Source organism: Lethenteron reissneri, chromosome 21 (assembly GCF_015708825.2).
Source record: "Lethenteron reissneri isolate LAM-NWPU_2019-01 chromosome 21, ASM1570882v1, whole genome shotgun sequence".
NCBI classification, from domain to species: domain Eukaryota; kingdom Metazoa; phylum Chordata; class Hyperoartia; order Petromyzontiformes; family Petromyzontidae; genus Lethenteron; species Lethenteron reissneri.
Window position 1 is genome coordinate 15190670 of NC_083799.1, and position 22311 is coordinate 15212980.

The window sequence follows — 22311 nt, forward strand, 5'->3', positions numbered from 1 at the left end:
GAAAAAAAGGCACGCAAGAAAAATAAACACTTGTGTACGAAGGCCACTTCACAATCCTCCAGTGCGGGAGATTGTAGACACATCATAACCTTCGCACGATCCACAGCCCCGTCTCCAGTGCGCCATAGTGTGTTGAACCGTGTCCAAATGCAGTCCACTTAAAATTTTGGCAAAATGCGCGGACATTAAAACTGGCTCTCAGTTTTAAAATGTAATGAACAGACCAAGGTGACACCCTCACGACGCATCGGTAAGCCGCAGCAATAATGAAGCAGAACTTCACTTGAAGAGCCTAGTGCCCCCAGAAAATTTTAATTGCTGTAAATTCTAATAATGTCGCGATATGCTGAAAGTAAAGTTTATAAAATACAGAACGTATGCAATGAACATTAACAGCAACTCTTACACACACGTCTCTGTAATGATAGTGACGACGACGACGACGACGTTCCCACGTGTGCGTCGACATGCGTGCGTACGTGCGTGCGTGCAGACATCCACGTGTGCCTGCTCGGCCAGTTCAAGTGCCACGCCACGAACCGCTGCATCCCGGGCATCCTGCGCTGCAACAGCCACGACAACTGTGGCGACGGCGAGGATGAGAAGGGCTGCCGTGCGTTACCGCCGCCCCTCTCCGCCACTCTCGCCGAGACCGCGCTCTTTGCCCTCACCTCCGCGGCTTCTTTCCTGCACCCTCCCCCTCATCCAGTACTTCACCGTGGGCAGACCCAGTGGCTGCGAGCAGTCAGCTGTGAATTCGTGTGCGCGTGTGCGTGCAGTGTAGCGGTTAGCGCGCGCTTCCCTATGAACCCGCCAACCCGGGTTCGATTCCTGCTCACGGCCAACACCGGTAACGATTATCTGAACCGGTCATAGGTCTCCCCTAGGTCGACTCATCCTCAAATTTAGTACCTGGTCCGGGTGTGTAAATATGACCGCTGGGGAGACAAAGGCGGCCGGGCGTGATGTTGGCCACCTGCCACCGGGTGTTTGGTGCCGTGCTGGCTAACAGCACTCGCCCCAGCAATCTGTTACAGGCTATTCGGTGGATCTTTGTCTTGTCCGTGCGTGCATGCGTGCGTGTGTGTGTGCTTGTGTGCGTGCGTGTGTGCGTGCGGCCGCAGCGGTGACAACGTGCGCTCCGAGCCACTTCCAGTGCCTCACGAGCCGGCGCTGCGTCCCGCGCGTCTGGGTCTGCGACCGCGATGACGACTGCGGAGACGGCTCCGACGAGCCGGCCAACTGCAGTGAGCGCACCCCGCACACGAACAAGCTCATTCCACCACCACCACCAGAGGCCCCCAGCCATTCATTGCCAGTGACCCCACATCACCCTGCCTACACTCCCTGCACCATGTGACATTCATCCTGCGCCGTCGCCCTCCGTATCCCGCACAGCACGCGCCGCACCAACACTCCCAGAGTGCGTCGCCCATTCATTCCCACTGACGCCCCCCTCCCTACTCACTCGGCCACGCGTGACATGCACCCCTGCATCGCTAACACCTCGTGTGTCCGGCACCACCGCCTAACACGCCCTGTACCACCACCCCGCGCACTGTGCCCCACAGCCCAGACGATGTGCGGCGGCGATGAGTTCCGCTGCAAGGGTACGGGCCGCTGCATCCCCGACCGGTGGAAGTGCGACGGGGACGACGACTGTGGGGACGGCTCCGATGAGCCCAGGGACGAGTGCGGTGAGCGGCTCCCTCTGTTGAACTTTGAACCCCTTCGAACTTGAACTTCCTTTGCACTGTGAGTAGCCAAGCGTGCTAACCAGAGGGCCGTGGACACTGCCGCACGGCAAAATCCGTGCTCCGTCCCAAACGGTCGCCAACTTCCGGCGCCCGCTGATCATTTCATTCTTGCGACGGCGATTCGGGCGTTGTCTCTGGGCCGTGAGTCATTCCGACCGGAGTTTTGCTTTCGCTCGACTTCGCAGAGGACAAGACGTGCGAGCCTTACCAGTTCCGCTGCAAGAACAACCGCTGCATCCCCGGGCGGTGGCACTGCGACTACGACAACGACTGCGGAGACAACTCCGACGAGGAGGGATGCAGTACGTACGGCGTCGCCTCTCTCCTGCCACCTCCGGCTGACTCAAACCCGGGGGAGCCCTGTCGACGGCTCAGCAGGGAGCTCTGTTGAAGGCTCGGCAGGAGTTCCCTGCTGGGGTTTCAACTCGTCACCACGCTGTCCACCATTTCGCCGTACTTCCCACAAGCGCAAGGAGGCCTCTCCGCGCGTTGGCAGTCGGACCGCAATGTTAATGGTCCCATCATGCAGATACTTTTAGATGAGGCTCTAATGAGCCACTGCAGCATTGTTCCAGCTTTTTAATTTGTTGATGAGATGGTTCCCAGGTCTGAGCAAGCGGTGAGGGCAGCAGGCCGTGGGTTTTGTGTGTGTGTGACAAATTCTAATTAATTTAATGGGACTGCATTGGCTATGGTTTACAAACAGATGGCGGTGCTGGTGTGGTTTTATAAACAAGAAGTATATATTGTGTGTGAGATCGTTGAATGTGTGCGCGTATGGAAGTGTGCGTTTGGGGGGGGGGGTGGTGGCAGAGTGATTGGAACACCGCACCGCGAACCCGATGGGACCAGCCTTGGCTAACATTAATGGTGACTCATAACAGTAATTGGTTCTGGACTTCCCCGAGGTCAACTCAGCTTTGAAGAGTACCTGGCATCGTTTCAGCAGTGGGGAGGCTGGGCATTGTGCCGGTCACATCACCTCCTCGTGCACCGTTCAAGGGGCCTTTGGCTGTTGTCTTTGGCGAGATGTTAACTACCTCGCCTGGTATACAGGAGGTCGTGGGTTCGATCACCAACCCCTGACGCCTGCTGCTGTATATTTGGAGTTTGCGTGTCTCTCTTATCATCATCACGGTGGATAGATGTTAACTACCTCGCCTGGTATACAGGAGGTCGTGGGTTTGATCACCAACCCTGACGCCTGCTGCTGTATATTTGGAATTTGTGTGTCTCTCTTCTCATCATCACTGTGGCTAGGAGATGTTAACTACCTTGCCTGGTATACAGGAGGTCGTGGTTTCGATCCCAACCCTGACGCCTGCTGCTGTATATTTGGAGTTTGCATGTTCTCACGGTGGTGGCGTCGATTTTTCTCTGTATCGTCCAGTTTTCTCCTCCACATTTAGAAATAATGTGCATTCAGAGTGTTTGGCTGCTATGTATTAACACATTGCAAGCCACTTTGGTGACCTATCATCTGTGGCCAGGTCACTTCTGAAAACGAGCTATATAGCTCAGTGGGCCTTATCTGATAAAATAAAAAAAGATAGTAATGTAATGGTTAACTTTGCATCTGACAGCTGGGCATGTGTGTATGTGTGTGTGTGCATTGATTGTTTGTGTGTGTGTGTGCCTTGACAATGGTTGAGTTTCTGTGCGACAGCTGGGTGTGTTTGTTGATTGGATGTCTGAGCACTCGTGCTGGCTGTGATTGTGTGAATGCACGAGCGTATCATAGTCGGGTGTCTCTGTGATGGTTGGGTTTTTGTGTGTGTCAATTGAATGTGTGTGTATGTCTGTGCGGAGCGGCGGAGCAGTCATTAGCGCTACGCTGCGCAACGAACCCGGCGACCCGAGTTCAATTCCCGCTCACGGCCAACACCAGTGGTGATTATGTGAACCGGTCCTGAGCCGCCCCTAGGTCGACTCAGCCTTGTGGTGTGTAAACATCGCCACTGGGGTGACGAACACAGCTGGCCGTGGCTATGGCGTGTGCCGTGTTGGCCGTCATCGATGCTTTTTCAAAGTACTTTATTCAACAGTTTGTGAGAGTCTACTTACGGGGGTATTCTTGTCTTTGTGTGTGTGTGTGCGTGTGTGTGTGCGCATGTGTGTGCGTGCGTGTGCGTGTGTATGTGGCTGGGCGTGACGGCCGCGTGTGTCCGCTGTGTCCTAGCGGCCCGGCCCTGCTCGGAGAGCGAGTTCGCTTGCGCCAATGGACGCTGCATTGCTGGCCGCTGGAGGTGCGACGGTGACCGCGACTGCATGGACGGCTCTGACGAGGTGAGCGCTTCCACCATGTTGCAGCACCTCTTGTACATCCTCCATCACCGCCGCCGCCGTCGTCATCGTCGTCACCATCAGCACCAACACCGCCAAACAAAGAAGATCCATCTAAACGGACTGTTGGGGCAAGTGCTGTTAGCGAGCACCTATGAAGGCAGGCACAGCACACGAGGGGGTGGGTGGCCAACACCACGCCCGGCCGCCTTTGTCTCCCCAGTGGCAATGTTTACACATCACACCAGGTACTTATTTGAGGCTGAGTCGGCCTAGGGGAGGCCCAGGACAGGTTCAAATAATCGTCATTGGTCTTGATCGGGAATCAAACCCGGGTCGCCAAGTTTGTAGCGCAGCGCGCTAACCGCTACACTACCGCTCCCCACCACCATCACTACCACCATCACTGCCATCATCACCGTTATCATTACAATCATCATCACGACCACCATCATCCACACCTCTGATTAGCATGGTTGGCGACGTATGGGGTGAAAGAAGTTCAACATACATACATGTTGACTTGACACAGAGCGATACTATTTTTGTCAACCACAGAGGAGCGTCAATTCAAAGTTTCTCCATCACCAGGGATTTCAGTTCGCATTTCTTGAAATGATGGCTCATGCACATTGCTACCGTGTCACCCGGCTAGATTCACCAACAGTGAGACATGTTGGTGGAATCGTAATGCCTCGTGTCACCACATGTGTTCCCAATGACTCCAAATACGTGAGCGCCATCTTCATTCATTCATTTGACCAGAATGCAACATTTTCCCGGTGTCCTTTTTGGGCTGATGGTTTTGTTCTTGGGATGATTTTAAAGAGTTTATATTTACGCGATCTAACCCAAAAAATCCTTTATTATTGATAATATCGGTCGCTAAAGCCTACGTGTTAATTTTATTTAAAATAACATTTCTTCGTAATTCTCTCGACATATTTACAAATCCCAAGAGCTCGGTGCAGAGTGCAAGCTGTACCCCTTACCGGGTATCGTCCACCGCTTTAGAGGTCGGGGCAGTCGATCCGCACACATTTCATGATGTGCATGATCCTCGTAACCTCCTGGCCATGAGATGACCAGGAGATGGCGGTTCCGTGTGTTGCTTTGTGTTGGTTTGCTTCGAGCTCCCGCGCGTAATATTAATGGCGATGATTATTATTCACATTATTATTCACTTACCCACCCAGGAAGCCACGCCGATTCCAAAGACTATCTTTTTCTTCCGGGAGATTTCCACGTTGGGGTCTTTGGCCAACACCAATGGCAGGCGGTGGCTGGGAGCACCTGGAGGAAACTCAATGCGGAACGGGGGGGAGACATCCAAACTCCCCACGGACAGGGCCCACCACTCGCTTGAGAGACGGGTGTTTACGCTGCACCACCTTGCCACCCCCCCCCCGTCCCCCCGTGCAGAAGGATTGCTCGCTCCACTGTGAGCAAGACCAATTCCAGTGCCAGAACGGGCACTGCATCCCCCAGCGCTGGCGCTGTGACAACGACGCGGACTGCTTGGATCGCAGCGACGAGGCAAACTGCGGATCCGGTGGGTGCACGCTTGGGAATCAAACTCAGGTCACGCCGGCCCAGCGCGGTAACCGCTGCACTATCACTCCTTCACTCCTTCCCCCGCACTTGCGTTCAGCACGGTCGACTACGTATTGTGCGAAATAATTTCAACATGCATACTCCGCTCACTCTTCTTGGGATGGCCAGTTCCTTCCTGTGGAAAGATAGCTTATACCCAGAAATAAATTACTCCCCAACAGCGTGCGGGTTGCTCCGGGTGCTAAGCATGGGGACGCATCGTTGCTAATGCGCTGGTATTGCATCCCCTCATCCCCTCCCCCCCACCCCCGGCCCTGGCGCCAGCAGCCGTGCGCCTGTGCCCCAAGGACGAGTTCCAGTGCAACAGCACGCTGTGCAAGCCGCTCTCGTGGAGGTGCGACGGGGAAGACGATTGCGGCGACAATTCGGACGAGGATGCCGACCACTGCCGTGAGTCCTTCTGCGCGCCCCACGCCCGCCTGCCCTGGCTCTCGTGTAAGCCGTAAAAAAAAAGTGTGGGGCCGCTTTTGCCCTGCTCACGCGGATTCAAACGGTCATCGCCAGTCGCAGCAAGTGCTAAACGGCGTTGGTCAATCCAATGTCGCCGCAGCAATCGTACATTCCGGTCAATTCCCAAATCTTGTTGGCTTTGTCCGGGCACCATTGTGCCACAAGTTGTTACTTAGGATGTCCGTGGATGCCTGCCAGGAAACTCGCTGGATTTCGTGTTCGTGGCGACGACGCTTGTCCAGAGCAGCCAGCTTCTTCCCTCTGTGTCCGTGCCAGGAGCGTTCCAGTGCCCTCCCAGGAGGCAGTTTCGTTGCCGCAACGACAGGGTCTGCGTGAGCCTTGACCGGGTCTGTGACGGCATCAACAACTGCGGGGACCACTCTGACGAGGAACACTGTGGTAAGAAACCGCGATGGCCATGACCGCCGGCTATGGCGCCCGAGCACGACGACGTCACCGACCGGCGATATACCCGGGCTTTCCCGGCGATCACCGAACATTGCAACCGATGACGTCACCCTGCTGCTGCTTTATTTAAGACCGGAAGCAACAGGAGAGCTTCACCATTCTTGCCCGATGAAGCTGATTGTAATTATCAGCGAAACGTCGTACTCAAATTTTTAAATGCTGTTGATTATCTCTTCAACACACCGGTGGGCTAAAAAAGTGAATTATTTTGTCCTTTGAAAAAAGTGACACATTTTTTACTGTTTGGCCATGTCGGGTGGTGGAGGGTTACGACACATTTATAAATAACGCGATCTGACCCAAAACCTTATATTATGAACTCACTGCTGTCGATCACGTGATGCTCTCGCTTGCTACTAGACTCGGTTTGTTTTGTGACTCGGCGTGGTTTTTGCGACGTCCGCCGGCCGCAGACGAGCCAGCCCACGGAGCTCGGGCCTGCACGGCCGAGGAGTTCAAGTGCGACAGCCTGGAGAGGAAGTGCATCGACGTCCGTCTGCTCTGCAACCACCACGACGACTGCGGGGACGGAGGCTCCGACGAGGTGGCCTGCGGAGGAGGTGCGCATCGGAGCCGCCAGCGCGTCCGTGCGTGCGGGTGTGCGTGCACGTGTGCGTGCGAGAAAGACAAGACGGGAAGGCGCGAGTCGTTGTCCATGCATTCGTCTTAAAGGAAATGGCGTTCGCGCGCTGCGGCTGTCCGTGCCGTCGTGGACATGGTCCAACCGCGTGAACTCCCCCCCCCCCTTTTGATTTAAAGCTTTCGTGACTGCAGGGATTCATCTTCTTGGTTCTTTCGGTAAAGTCACGTAGAATGGAAATAATAAAATAATAAAAATAAAGCATAATAAAAATAAAACATAATTATTTTATTATGTTTTATTTTTATTATTAAAATAAAAATAATAAAAATAAAACATAATTATTTTATTATGTTTTATTTTCATTATTTTATTATTTCCATTCTACGTGACTTTACCGAAAGAACCAAGAAGATGACTCCCCCCCCCCCTTCGCCCGACAGACCCGAGGGTGAACGAGTGTCTGAGCAATGCGTGCGGCTGTCCGTGCCGTCATGGCCGTGGTCCAACCGCGTGAACTCCCCCCCCTTCGCCCGACAGACCCGAGGGTGAACGAGTGTCTGAGCAATGCGTGCGGCTTCGAGGCGTCCTGCCACGACACCCTCCAGGGTTACTACTGCAGCTGCCGACCGGGCTTCCAGTGGAATGCGAGCACCTCCTCCTGCGAAGGTGCCTCGCCTCATACTCCTCATACTCCTAATCACCTCACCACCACTGCATTGCCACGTGGCCCACAAGCCCTCAATGATGGGTGCCATTGCCTCATTGAATTTCAAAGAGGAATCATCGGGTTTGATTTTAATGTTTTTCGTTAAGTTGTGTGTGTTGTGTGTTTGTCTTATTTGTCTTGAATATAGTAATAACATATTGAAGAATGAATAAATATCGTATGCTGCTGCGTATAAATCACTGTACTTAATAATTTCCAAGCTATTGAAGACACACTGCTGCAAACCAACATTTTAGAAATGAATTGGTGAATCATCATATTGTTCACGGCGTAACTTTCTGGATACAGTTATAAAGCACAGGGCCAAAGACCCAAAAACATCAAGCGGCCAGCACCAAGCAGCAATGTTAAACGGTGTCGGGCATGTGAACGTTGACACGTTTTGTGAATTGAGCAAAGTGATGAGGGCTTGGGAAATGAGACGCTGCGAAGGGATTCCGAGGTGGAGTGACGTACCCACAACCGCTGACGCGCACTTCGGCCGACGCTTTTCCTCGCGGGCAAAAACGGCGACGATCGTTACTTTAACGTCAGGTCCGGCGTCACCGTGATGGCATCACGTGACCACAGCGCTCATCGCCGCGCCTCCCCCCCGGTCTCGCGTTTCCCTCCACGCAGACGTCGACGAATGCCTGCACTTTGGCACCTGCTCGCAAGTCTGCAACAACACCAAAGGCTCGCACGTGTGCAGCTGCGCGGAAAACTTCGTCAAGGTCCACCACCACAGCTGCAAAGCCAATGGTATGAAGCGGCGCTCGCCGCGCTCACGCAAAAAAAAAATGGGCCTCCTGGGTTCCTCCCCCACCCCGAGCTGAGCTCTCGTCTCTGTGGCGCCCCCGTCGTGCATCGACCAATGCGATGCGGCGGTGTGATGATGACGCGATGATGATGACGCAATGATGATGACGCGATGATGTTGATGACGCGATGATGATGACGCAATGTTGATGACGCGATGATGTTGATGACGCGATGATGATGACGCAATGTTGATGACGCGATGATGTTGATGACGCGTTGATGACGCGATGATGATAACGCGATGATGACGCGATGATGATGACGCGATGATGATGACGCGATGATGATGACGCGATGATGATGACACAATGATGATGACGCAATGATAATGGCGCGATGATGATGCGATGATGATGACGCAATGATGATGATGACGCAATGATGATGACGTGTTGATGATGCGATGATAATGCGATGATGATGATGATGATCTCCAGGGGGTTCGGAGAAACTCCCCTCGGGGGTCTGATTTGGGGCTCGAAGCTGTAACAAAAAAACAAGCTCCCGTGGTGCAACTGGTTTTTGTATCGGTTCAGGATTGGTGACGATTCATGATTTGATCCCTGGCTGCGTGTAAAATGCGCCACGCTTTTAATTCAATGAAACAGCTCCGTGTAATGCAACGTTTCCCAGAGTGTTAAAAAGTGTAGTTTTCTGTAATCATGGAGGTTGCTAGGGCACTTCCAAATATGTATTATTTTGACCATGACAGAAAAAAAATCCCGACTTCCTCCTGCATGCCGAGATTTTGGCACGTGCTTGCAATCACCACAATTCACTGAATTGTCATGATTTAGGGTGATAATTAAATTCAACAATCGATTATTATGATTAGTTGGCTTTGTAGTGCATGCAGCACTTCAAGTGAGTGCAAGGTATCCCTGAACCAATTACATACAGCGTATCTGTCGCTGCTCGCCAAGACATCTGGCCAGTGTGGACGGGTTGGGCCAAACACTCAATGGAGGGTCTCTGTTAGATTCTCGCTCGAGTGGAATGCACATCCGCCAGCAATGGCTTGAGCCAACATTTGCAGGGATGCCCCTCTACCCTTCACACCAGTCGAATTTATAATCGATGAATTTGCCCGTCCCGTGACTGTAAGAATCAGAGTGTTTATCTATACTGGAGGAAATCAGGTGAGCTGTAAAGCTCTCCTTCACAGATCTCCGGTAAAGAATGGAGTTTAGCCGTTGAATCGACGCGTCATCCTTAAGCGCCTCGTTAACACCTGTGCGTCTCCCTCCGCCGCCGCCGCCGCGTGTGTCTCGGAGACTCGGAACGCACGATGATCTACGTGGCCGACAACAACCAGGTCCGCGGCCTGTCGCCGCAGCAAGCCCACGCGCGCTACACCCAGGTGCTGCTGGGCGACGACTCGGTGCGCGTCCACTCCATGGGCGTGCACGTGCGCACCGCCCGCCTCTTCTGGACCAACTGGCACCTGGGCAGCATCTCCTCGATGGAGCTGCACCCCGACGCGGGCCGGCCACGCTCCGTGCGGGACGACACGGCCGCCGTCGTGAGGCTCGAGGCACGTGCGGTCGGGGCCGTCGGTGCCAACAGACTGTTGTTGTTATTGTTGTTGTTCTGCTTGCTGACGCAGGAAAGCCTCGCGAGACTCTTTGTCAGGAAGGGGCCCCGCTAAGTTTAAGCAGTTAGGAAGCTTCATTCGCTACGAGTTACCAAATTAAGTGGTTTGCGAATGATTTATTAAATTTGGACCACGACACCCGCACACAATGGCCGCCCCCCTCTTCGTCGAATGGCATCACGGCATCTTTAACATCCACCGTGAAGTACCCGTTGCATCTTTTGTGGTTAATAAACGAGAAGTATTAACCAGGTCAGCCCACGAAGTTCGGTATCAAGCGTCGAACGTGCTGCCGCTGGGCCAAGCGACCGCTCCCACTGCTAATGCTGCCCTTGCGCTTGACGGACAAAGGGTCACGGTGCCTGCCACCCCAGGCGGTCACTCACAACAGTCCATGCCCCCGCAGCAGAGAAGGCCGTGCGCATCTCGATTCGGTATGCCGAGGCCGGCCAATCGCCGCCTCGGCTCCCCCGCATGGCCTGCCGTAACACGCAGCTGTAGCGGTTGAAGGCCAGCAATGCCCAATGTCCCCAGTTATCCGTCTTACGTGGCCGAACGGCGAATGATCGTCTCTCGGCAATCTCGGGGTCTCCGTAGTTCAATCCCGGCAGGCGGCAGCTAATGTGGTGAGGCTTTACGAAAGATCACCACTGCAGGCGTCAGGGATCTTTTGATGATGTACCTTACGTGGTGAACAAATACTGGCCGCTGCTTCAGGAAACGTGTAATTTTCACCGCTGGCCCAGGTCGGCCACTCGAGAGACGTGCGCCATCCCAACACCACGTGGGTAGCGAGACGCTCGGACAGACTCTCACGCACCCTCCACCACACGTGGCGCAGATCCCGGGGCTGAGGACTCCGAGCGGCGTGGCCGTCGACTGGGTGGCGGGGAACCTGTACTGGACGGACTCGGGGCGGGACGTCGTCGAGGTGGCGCAGCTGAGCGGGCAGAACCGCAAGACGCTCGTCTCCGGCATGATCGACGATCCGCATGCCATCGCGCTCGACCCCGTGCGCGGGTAGGAGAGTCGCTCGCTCGCACGCACGCACGCACGTGCACCACGATGCGTGCGCGCACACGACACGAACGCGCCCGGCGAGGCGAGCGCACGCACGCACACACGCAGGCGTGTGCACACGCAAACGCGAGCCCGCACGCGCGCGTAACTGTTGTGTTTAGTTTGTATTCCTTCCCCCGCACCTTCGATTAGCACGGCTGGCTACGTACGGTGCGAAAGATGTTCAACATATGTGCATACATATACACGCAGGCGGACGAGTACGCTCGCGCAGACATTCGTGCCGACACAAGCGAGCGGACACACACGCAAGCATGCACAATTAAGAGCATAAAACACACAACCTCACAGGCACAAGCAAACAGAATAAACGTAGACGTACGCCTTCACAATGCAGAGAGAAGCGTGCAGAAATAGGCACCTGCCCACCCACACGCATGCACTTAGTGGACACTCCTCACAGTATTATTCGTGGATGGTATAGTTTATTTGCAGGCTCCTGTAATAATTCAATGTCATTTACATGATTTATGTATGCATATTTTACTTTTTTCGCACCGTACGTGCTAATCGGAGGTGTGGGGGAAGGACAACAAACTAAACACAAAGATTTAGACAAGCAGCAATGCTAAAAACGCGCTGTTTTTGTCGATGGCAGGAAGATGTACTGGTCGGACTGGGGGAACAACGCCAAAATCGAGCAGGCCTCCATGGACGGCACACGACGGCGCAACTTCGTGGAGGACCGAGTGCAGTGGCCAACGGGTGAGGAGCCGGGCTCGCCGGCGGCGCGCAACAGCGGCACACGCGGGGGGGGGGGGGGCAGGGGCGGTTGACACCTCGAGCTTCCGCGAACGTCGAAGTGGCGGTCGTGCGAGCGTTCCGTGTGACGAGCTGCCAGCGGCAGGTGCTAGTGGGGGGGGTTGCAGGTTTGCGTCTCGGCAAAATTGCGCTATAAATGTTCGCGGAGCAGCGCTGTGCTCGTGCGCTCTGTGATCTACATGCCTGCCCACCCCCCCAAGCCTCCCCCCTGGGAAAAAAACGTACGTGCTGCTGGCAGGCGTTGGGACCCTTGAGAGATGAGTCACGAGTTTAGGAGGTCGTCTTCACATGAGGAGAGGAGCACCATTTGAGGTCATAAAAAGAAAATCCTAACAAAAAGTGCTCGATCCTTAAAATCTTTCGCTTCATCGTGTTCCAGCAGCAGCACTTTTTGTTTATCCCTCCGTGCGGCGCGGGTCACGGTGAAAGTAACTTAGCCATGCTGCACCATGCCGGTCTTGCGCAGGTTGTCGAAGACACGAAGCGCAATCCGTTACAACACAGTCAGTTTTGCTGCGCTGCCCTCTGTCATATTAAACAAACTCAAGTGACAAACGTTTGTAGCGGTTGCTGAAATACTGGCGGCAGGAGCCAGACGCGTGCGCTCTTTGTCCCCACCTCCTCGCCGTGCGCACAGGACTGGCCGTCGACTACATGAACCAGCGCCTCTACTGGGCGGACACGAAGCTCTCCGTCATCAGCAGCATCCGACTGGACGGCACCGACCGCGTGGTGGCCGTGAGCATCAAGCAAGGTGACCGAGCGCCGCGAAACGGATGCGCCCACGTCTGTTCAACGCGTTGGCTTTCGCGAGCAATGTTATTCATAATTTTTTGGGGGGAGGTTATATCACGTAAATATAGAAAATGTGTCGTCGATACGGAACGTCGTCTTGTGCTCCGGGGCGTCGGAGATGCATTGGGCGGCCAAGAGATCTGTGGCGAATGTGACGCAGGGCTCCTGCACCCGTTCGCCATCGACGTGTTCGAGGACCACATCTACGGCGTGACGTTCACCAACAGCCGCGTCTTCCGCGTGCACAAGTTCGGGAACGGCACGGTGGAGTTCCTGACGATGGGCCTGAGCCACGCCACCCACGCGCTCGTCTTCCACCCGCTCAAGCAGCCAGAGGGTGGGGCGCGTGCTCAGCTTTACGACCCCACGACCGCCAAAGACAAAGATCCCCCCGTGTAGCCTTAACAGACTGTTGGGGCAAGTGCTGTTAGCGAGCACCTACGAAGGCCGGCACGGCACACAAGGGGGTGGGTGGCCAGCACCACACCCGGTCGCCTTTGTCTCCCCAGTGGCAATGTATACACACCGCACTAGGTACTCAATTGATGTTGATTCGACCTAGGGGAGGCCCAGGACCGGTTCAGATAATCGTCACCGGTGTTGGCCGTGAGCGGAAATCGAACTCGGGTCGTCGGGTTCGTAGCGCAGCGTGCTTAACCGCCACTCGACTGCTCCCCAGACCACAACCACCGCACCCACGATCGCCACCGTGCAGTTGCACACTCGCAAACACATACCTTGCATGCTCGCAGCCGCAGTCTGGCACGGTTGCAGGAAGTGCAAGTTAGGTCACAGCCATCATATCAATCAACCGATGATCTTAAATCTGCAACCAGGTCCAATGGGATACAATTATCTCTTGCTTTTCTCATCAGAAATGTCTGGTCCTTCGCTTTGAGTGCCAGAAAAAATGGGAAAAACCTATTCTCATGCTCGACTCATAATTCAGAGGTGGCGAGTTCAAATTCCTTAATCTGGGGGTCAACTTGGACCGTCGCTATTCCAGGATCAATGAGTACCACCCTGTGGGAAGGCATTGGGGTCATTGTTGAGAGAGCCTGGCGCCAGCTGTCAGAATATTTAATTTCCACCGCCGGCTCAGGCCCACCAACCGAGATGAGCACCGCGCCATCGTCAACGTTCATTTCGAGATGCTGCGGCCTGGCACGGAGTCACGCGCGTTTCTCTGCTGCGCTTGCATCGGCAGTGGCGAACCCGTGCGAGAGGAAGAAGTGCGAGCGGCTCTGCCTGCTCAACCCCAATGGGGCCACCTGCAGCTGCCCCAACGGACGCTCGCTCGTGAACGGCACCTGCGTGAAGATGCCCACGCCCACCGCGCCGGCGGACTCGGACTGTGAGTGCCCACCGCGTGGGCCAACACGTGCCAACACGCGGCAACACAAGCTCCAACACGCGCCAACATGCGCCAACATGCGCCAATACGCGCCAACACGCTCAACCGCCGCTACCGGTCCGCCACCGTGGCGCGAACCCACGGGCAGAAACGGGAAGGCCACGCACGTGCTCTCGATAAGCGGAAACTCACCGTAGCCGGCGGGATGTTGTTGCGTCACTGCAGAAGAAAACGTTGATGATGCCTGGCTCTGCCGATGGTGCGTCCGGGTTGTGCCGCGCATGTTTTTCGCTGTGATGTCCGTCGTTTTTGCTCCGCGTGCTGGGAGATTCTTCAGGAACCGGCACGTGCAACGAAATTTAGGACATTGTGCCGGTCAAAAAACACGCGCTCCAACACAAACACACCGTCGGGGAGCTGCACAGCTCAGGAGCGCAAACCTATGGAGTTGCAATATTGCCGGTCTTCATTGTTCAGGAGGACCATGCACTTTCGTGTTCGGCGTACAGGGGAATACCATTTGCAGTCCGTACAAAGTCGGTCACCCACTCGCTGTCCTGCCGTCTCCTGGCCACCTCTCCACCCCAGTGGGTCGCGAGTCTCATGCATGATGTTCTCTGCGACAATCCACACACCGCGCCCTCAAGCGCTGGATCACAGCAGCCTCGTGGCACCACGCAGAGATAATACCTACCGGATAGTTTTTTTCATGGTTTCATACCAACGCGCATTTTTTTTTTCGAAACTACAAATATTGAAGCCTGCTATTGATGTGCGGATGCGTGGCGGGGTAGCAAGGCAAGCGGGTCATGAACTTTACGGAGTGTGCGTCTCTCCCTGCCCCCTTGGCAGCACCAATCCAGGGCCAGTGCACCCTGCTGTGCGCCAACGGCGGGAGCTGCTTCCTCAACGAGCGCCGGCAGGAGAAGTGCAAGTGCCAGGCGCGGTTCACGGGGGAGCGCTGCAATAACGACCAGTGCACGGAGTACTGCCGCAACGGCGGCACCTGCACGGCCTCCCTTTCAGGTGCACACGTGTGCGTGCGTGCGTGCGTGCTTGTGGGCAGTTGTAGGCAGTCGCCAACCAGCAACAGCATAGGGCAGAGGTGCGACGCCCACAACAATGAGCAAATCGCCGGGCGGATAAAACGCAGTGAGTTGGCACAGTCGGGAACGCAGGTGGTGCATTTGCCAGTCATCTCAGTCGATCGGTGGAACCTCGGTTGGTTTCTGCGACTTCCTACCAGCGAGCCTCCGGCACTTGAGGTGGCCTCAAGGAGCACCTAGCCTGCCACAAGCGCCGCGGTGATGTCATCGCCACATCGTGGCGAAGGGCGGCTGCGGTTGTTGCGTGCGATCAGGGATCGGTGGCTTAGTGATTAGCGCACTGTGCTATGAACTCTACAGCTTGAGTTCCATTCCCGGCCATGGATGACATCAGTGGTGAGTGGCCCTCCCCAGGGTCAGCTTCGCCTTAAATGAGTAACTGGCACGATGTGTAATTGTCAGCACTGAGGAGACAGAAGTAGGCAGGCGTGGTTCCCGCCACGCCATCTCCTCATGCACTGAGCTGGTTTCAATAGGTTTCAATAGGGTTCAATAGTTTTGATTTAAAGCTTTCGTGACTGCAGGGATTCATCTTCTTGGTTCTTTCGGTAAAGTCACGTAGAAGGGAAATAATAAAATAATGAAAATAAAACATAATAAAATCAAATTCTCACGACGTTTCGGCCACAACACACTGCTGGTGTTGTGGCCAAAACCTCGTGAGAATTTTATTTTATTATGTTTTATTTGTATTACTTTATTATTTCCCTTCTACGTGACTTTTACCGAAATAACCAAGAAGAGGTTTCAATAGGTTTCAATAGGTGTTCACTAACAGTGCCTTGCACCAAGTCCATGTGCACAATGCAGGAGATCTTTGTCGTCGTTGACTCGACCTTGAACGAGTGTGTGCACATCAGCAGCAGGGAGACAAAGGTGACCAGGTGTGGCATTGGCCGCATCGTTCCGGAGAGTGTGGTCAACCTCGGTGTGACTTGTGTGCGTGTGTGTGTGAGTATGTAGATATGTTGAACTTCTTTCGCACCGTACGTAGCCAACCGTTTTAATCGGAGGTGCAGGTGAAGGACAACAAACTACACACAAAAAGCAGTTCTAATGAAATGAGTTTTCAATCTACATTGGAAAGTTGATAGCTCCGGTGGCTTCTTACTATCGAAAGGAAGAGCGTTCCAGACGGCCGCATAAACGCATCCGAAAGCGCGCGATGCGGTGACCGCCGCCTTTGTTCGATGGCCAGCCAAAAACCGCCGTGAGGAGTTGGCGTGATGACTCATGCTCCTTGACGCCCTTATGAACGCACGTCGCACACACGTGCGCTCAGTGTCGTGCGGTGACGTGGAGGGTCTATCCGCCTGCCACAGTAATGCGAAGTCTTCACTCCCGGCTCGGGGCCACAAAAAGCAATGAGGAGGATTACCCTGAGAGATTTGAGCAAGTGGACACTCTTGACGAGCAGTGGCTGATTGGCTGCGGCGCGATCCTTATCCACGGGCATCTGTCACGGCTCATCTCACGAGAGCCTCGTTCACCTTGCCCCAGGGTCCAGTCTAAAAAAGACGAGCACTCCGTGCGAAATGTGTTGACGGACTCTACTGACGCGTGTTCCAAGGCCAGAGCAGGCGTCGCATAAAATGCTCGATGGCACAGCGTAATGAGACTTTCACTGGCACGCATCTCGATGCTGCTCCCAGGTTTATCCCGTGTGCCAAAGTGACCACGACGTGGCTTCAAGCAAATGCACGGCTCGCGTGCGTGCGCGCGTGTGTGTGTGTGCTCACGAGCACGATTCGTCTCTTACAGGAATGCCAACGTGTCGCTGCGTGAATGGATTCACGGGCACGCAGTGCGAGCGGAAGGTGTGCGACGGCTACTGCCTGAACGGTGGCTCGTGCAGCGTGAACCTGGGGAACCAGCCCACGTGCGGCTGCCCGGCTCCCTACACGGGAGAGAAGTGCCAGGCCAGTGAGTGTGCCCGCACCTCCTGTTTGTAAACAAGCAGACACGCAGAGGCGGCGACTTGGCCCAGCAGTTGCACGTTCGCCGCTCGTTGCAGAGGTTCGCGGTTCAATTCTGGCAAGCCGCGCTGGTTAATACTGTGAGCACGTGTTAACCATAACCAATAAGATACGCGCCAGCTATATTATTCGAAGACGAGTTGACCATTGTGTGCCGAGGTTATGAAGTTTGCCAAATTAGATTTTATTTTTTCCACAAATTATTTAAATGGGAAACTCACAGCAATTGTCCCCCCCTGCCCCACCGCAAAATAAACTTGGTAGGATCCTCCTGAAATGTACTTTGGAGACTTTTCTGGCTTAACAAATGTAATGGTAATAATAATAACAGTAGACATACACACGCATCTTGAGAGTTTCCCTTCACCACGAGGACACCTTGTGCTGCCAACGCAAGTGTGGCAACGCAACCTCAGGCGCACCTTCCACAACCACGTCAATAAAGACAAAGATCCCACGTATAGCCTTAACAGACTATCGGGGCAAGTGCTGTCATCGAGCACCTATGAAGGCCGGTACGGCACACGAGTGGGTGGGTGGCCAGCATCACGCCCGGCCGCCTTTATCTCCCAAGTGGCGATGTTGACGCAGCCTCACCAGGTGCTCAATTGAGGCCGAGTCGACCTAGGGGAGGCCCAGGACCGGTTCAAACAATCGCTGTCGACCGTGAGAGCGAATTGAACCCGGGTCGCCGGCTTCGTGTCGCCGCTGCCCGCCGTGTCGCCGCTCCCCTCCCTCCCTCGTCAGTGCGCCACCAACAGCCGTGCCGGTGGCGGCCGCGGCGACACCCTTCAACGCGTCTCTTTATTGCCGCGTGCCGAAACCACCCCTTCCCTACCCACTCACGACTGCTCCCCCCCCCGCCCCCCCGCCCCGCTGCAACGCACCCGGGCAGCCGTGTGCGACGGCTTCTGCCTGCACGGCGGCAAGTGCGTCCACAGGGGCGGCAGGCCGGCGTGCGAGTGTCCCTCCTACGCGACGGGCGAGCGCTGCGAGGACATCGGGGCGTGCGTCCACTGCCAGCGTGAGCATGTGCAAGGTCGACGAGCGCACGGGCGAGGCGTTCTGCGAGTAAGCACCCTCGCACCCCCCCCCCCCCCCACATCTCTCCCCCACCTCTCCCACGTACGTCGAGACACTCGAGGCCACAGGAGGGAGCCTCGTGGTGTGCGGGGAGGTCAAGGGAAAGCGCGGGGCGCGACGCACCACGCGCGTGACCTTGAGCATTCGGGGGAACGCTCCCAGACGTGACTCGGTTCACGGAGCGTGGCTTTTGAAGGGGTGGCCGCGATCGTCTTACGAGCCGGGCTCTGTCCCCAGGGGGAAGCTTTGCGAATCACGTGATGGATGATTGTTATTGGAAACGTTGACTCGTCTCATTTGTTGTTCAGCTGCACCGGACTGGACTGCATCAGCTGTCCGAAGTTCTGCAACTACAATGGCCATTGCTCCACGGACCCTGAAAGCAAGAGCCGGACATGCATGTGAGACACGTGGTCACCTTGTGCCTCACCCCTGGTGTGGGTGGGTGGGGTGGGTGGCTTGCGAGTTGATGTGAAACAGATACAAGGACAGCCTTGACTATGGCACAATACTCAGCGTGGTACAGTAGCCAAATTGTCAAGTTGCTTGCAAAGTTTAAATTGCTAGATTTTTTTATATATATTTTTTATGGTATATACAATGAATCCAGACTTATTTGTGAAGATGCACAAGTCACAGTGACACAAAACAATCCTGACTTTGTTTCAACATAGCCAGTTATATTATAAATCAGTGGGCGCCACGGTGGTGAGATGTTAACTACCTCGTCTGGTATGCAGGAGGTCGTAGGTCCGATCCCGACCCTAAGGCCTGCTGTATATTTGGAGTTTTCATGCTCTCTCCCCGTGGTCGAGTGGATTTTTCTCCAGGTCCTCCAGTTTTGCCCTCCACATTTAGAATCAACATCACGCCTTTAGAGTATTTGACTACGATACATTTCCGCGTGATGAGCCACTTCGTTGAGCTATCGTTTGTGGGCAGGTCGCGTCTGAAAAACAGCTACGTAGCTCAGTGGGCCTCACCTGGTCAAGTAAAATTAGTTGTAGTTTAGTTTAGCATCGTGAAAATTTCTTGGGAATATGTAACATATGTCAGGAGCCCCCATACACCACCCCATTTCTATTTTGAATATGCAAAAAACATTTGACCTTTCGAGCTCACTGAAGGAGATACACCTCGATGCCACATTTGCTTCCAATTGAAAATTCCACCTTTCTGTAACGGCAGATGCGATGCGGGTTTCAAAGGCCCCCGCTGCGACGAGAAAGTAAACCCCTGCGACTTCTACTGCCAGAACGGCGGCTTCTGCGAGCTCAAGTCCAGCGATGAGCCAATGTGCAGGTGAGTGCCTCGTGCTGTGGAGAGCGCCCTGACCGCCATGACCCTGCTACCCAGCCCTGCTGTGTGCCTCCACCCACACACCCCCCACACCCTCCACCCACACACCCCCCACATCCTCCACCCACACCCCCCACACCCTCCACCCCCAGACCCCCACACCCTCCACCCCCAGACCCCCACACCCTCCACCCACACAGCCCCCATCCCCTCCACCCACACACCTGCCACACCTTCCACCCACACCCCCCACCCCCTCCACCCACACCCCCCCATCCCCTCCACCCACACACCCCCCACACCCTCCACCCACACACACCCCACCCCCTCCACCCACACACCCCCCACCCCCTCCACCCACATACACCCCACCCCCTCCACCCACACACCCCCACCCCCCTCCACCCACACACCCCCCTCCACCCACACACCCCCCCACCCCCTCCACTGACACCTGTGTTTATGTAACATAACTGACTACGCTACGTTCATCATCGCGATGAATCTATTTCTCCCCACCGCTGGCCATGCTTGATCGGGCCGTGCGTCGTCTCAGTTATCCGTGGGCTCGCGTAACCAGAGTAGACGCTGGCGCTACACATTCGCCGACATGTCAGCACGTGCTGCTCCTTGCCCCACCAGGTGCCAGGCCAACTGGGAGGGTGTCCAGTGCGAGCGGAGCGCCCTCGGCAGGTCCACGGGCAAAGAGAGCAGCAGTGAGTACCGCCCAGCGTCTCCCCTCTCGGTGTCTCAGCATCTCACCACACCGTCGCTGTTACATTGTTTGTGTGGCTTTATTTTGGTGATTTTGAGAACGTTTTGGTCTGGCCATGTTTGTTTGTTGTAGTACAGAGTTGGCCTGATAACTTTAATCTACATTGTCTTATGGTTGTTATTGTTTGACTTGCATCCCACTGGGATTTTTGCACGCAGCGTTGAAACGCGGTGTTTTTTCTGGAAGGCTTTGCTGTTTTTTTCCAGGATTTTTCTGTTGCGTGTAGTCACTTTAAGATGTTTCTTGTTCATGTTTTTGTTTTGTTGCGGTTGCACCCGAGTCTAGAGCCGCATTGCTCACAGGGTTTTATCTAATTAATTAAGCTGAAAACTGAAAACTGAAACTGAACCGCCACCGCCGCACCCACCCATTCCATATCCGAGCAGCAATGATGAAAGTTGAGTTCGCGTGCCGTGGCAATGCCGCAAAACCTTTTTGACATCTGGTCACACGCTCAACCCATGTGTTGCCGGTGGGGGGCAGGTGCGGCGTGCGGTTGTGGGGAGGGCTGATTGATGCCGCCTTTCAGGACCACGTAAATCCTTTTCGTCGCGTGTCTGTGTCAATGGCGAATGCAGAGACGCTGCCCGTGGCCGTGTCCGTGGTGCTGCTCATACTGGTGCTCGTGGCTGTCCTGGCGTTTCTCTGCTACAGAAGGCGAGGGAAGCGGTGAGTGGAGCTCAATATTCTTCTAAGCCACGAGTTTCGTTATTGCAGTGGGGTCGGCTGGTCAGATTTTATTTATATCCGCGTAATGATATTCCGTGCCTCTGCTCTGGTCACATCCACTATCCTCATATCTAGACTCACCGCATCCTTCCATTTCTCCCTCAGTCTCCCTTAACCCATTGCGTGTAACACCGAGTGGCGCTCCATGTTCCTGACCAAAACTTAGTGTTACTCTCCAAAGGGCCTTGGGACAGAATGGCTGTGGCCATATCCACATAGTGAAAAACCAGTCCCAGGATACACCTCGATCCCACACAGCACTTCTCTAAGGCCTCCAAATCAGCCCGCTGGGGCCTCTAGTAAATGCCGAGGCACTCGTCACTTTAATGTTCTCTCTTTTTTTTTTACGATCAGTGGAAACAAGAAGATGCTCGGTGTAGTCGGCACTTTGCTTCGTTCATCATTTCGTATTTTTTTTTTTGCTTTTTTTTGCTTTATGTAAACCCCCACCTCTCGCTCACTCTCTCGCTCACGTTGCAGCCACGACTGTGCACCTTCAACCCTTTCGTGCAGGTTCTGGTTTGTGCTGTCCGTGTGTCCATACAAGCGGTCGTTTAAATGAGGCCAACAGTTGGCCACACGTGAAATGGTCACGGCTTGTGACCCGGGGTCGCGCTGCATTGCTTCCGGCACAGCGCCAAGGCCTTCCAGCACCGCCGCATGACCAACGGCACCATGAGCCTGGAGATCGGGAACCCCACGTACAACATGTACGAGGGCGAGGCGGAGGTGGAGGAGGAGGACGTCGGGGAACTGCTCAACACCAACTTCACCCTCGACCCCAGCAAGGTCAGCGGCGACGTCGCCCACTCGACAGTCGTATCCGACTCTCGCTCGGCGCGCGTGGATCGCATGGGCCCGGCCAGCGGGGCTCTCTGCGGGAGCTGTCTGCATGATCAGAAGCAGCGGTACCGCTACGAGAGAACTACCGAAGGAATAGCGATGAGCAGTCGTAGTGGCGATGTAATGGAATGTCGCGGGAGTGTGGTCAAAGCGCTATCAAGAAGAAAATTTAAGAGAGAAGGGACACACGAACAAGATTAATTAATAATGACGCGGACATCGGATTGAGCAC

General features: G+C 54.8%; 1 protein-coding gene across 1 annotated transcript in view; it reads left to right on the forward strand.

The window, feature by feature from the left end:
- The window catches only part of LOC133345292 (low-density lipoprotein receptor-related protein 1-like), a 241380-nt gene that overhangs the window by 216672 nt on the left and 2397 nt on the right, over positions 1-22311 (forward strand). Inside the window, 26 exon segments of the mRNA XM_061555928.1 lie at positions 494-613; positions 1125-1247; positions 1572-1697; positions 1943-2059; positions 3937-4043; positions 5463-5592; positions 5922-6044; positions 6381-6503; positions 6986-7132; positions 7693-7821; positions 8501-8623; positions 9958-10217; positions 11119-11297; positions 11956-12062; positions 12757-12873; positions 13075-13251; positions 14122-14268; positions 15121-15294; positions 17136-17297; positions 18246-18379; positions 18381-18421; positions 18742-18834; positions 19622-19735; positions 20375-20448; positions 21086-21176; positions 21872-22025. Of these exon segments, the coding sequence (XP_061411912.1) occupies positions 494-613; positions 1125-1247; positions 1572-1697; positions 1943-2059; positions 3937-4043; positions 5463-5592; positions 5922-6044; positions 6381-6503; positions 6986-7132; positions 7693-7821; positions 8501-8623; positions 9958-10217; positions 11119-11297; positions 11956-12062; positions 12757-12873; positions 13075-13251; positions 14122-14268; positions 15121-15294; positions 17136-17297; positions 18246-18379; positions 18381-18421; positions 18742-18834; positions 19622-19735; positions 20375-20448; positions 21086-21176; positions 21872-22025 (3392 nt within the window).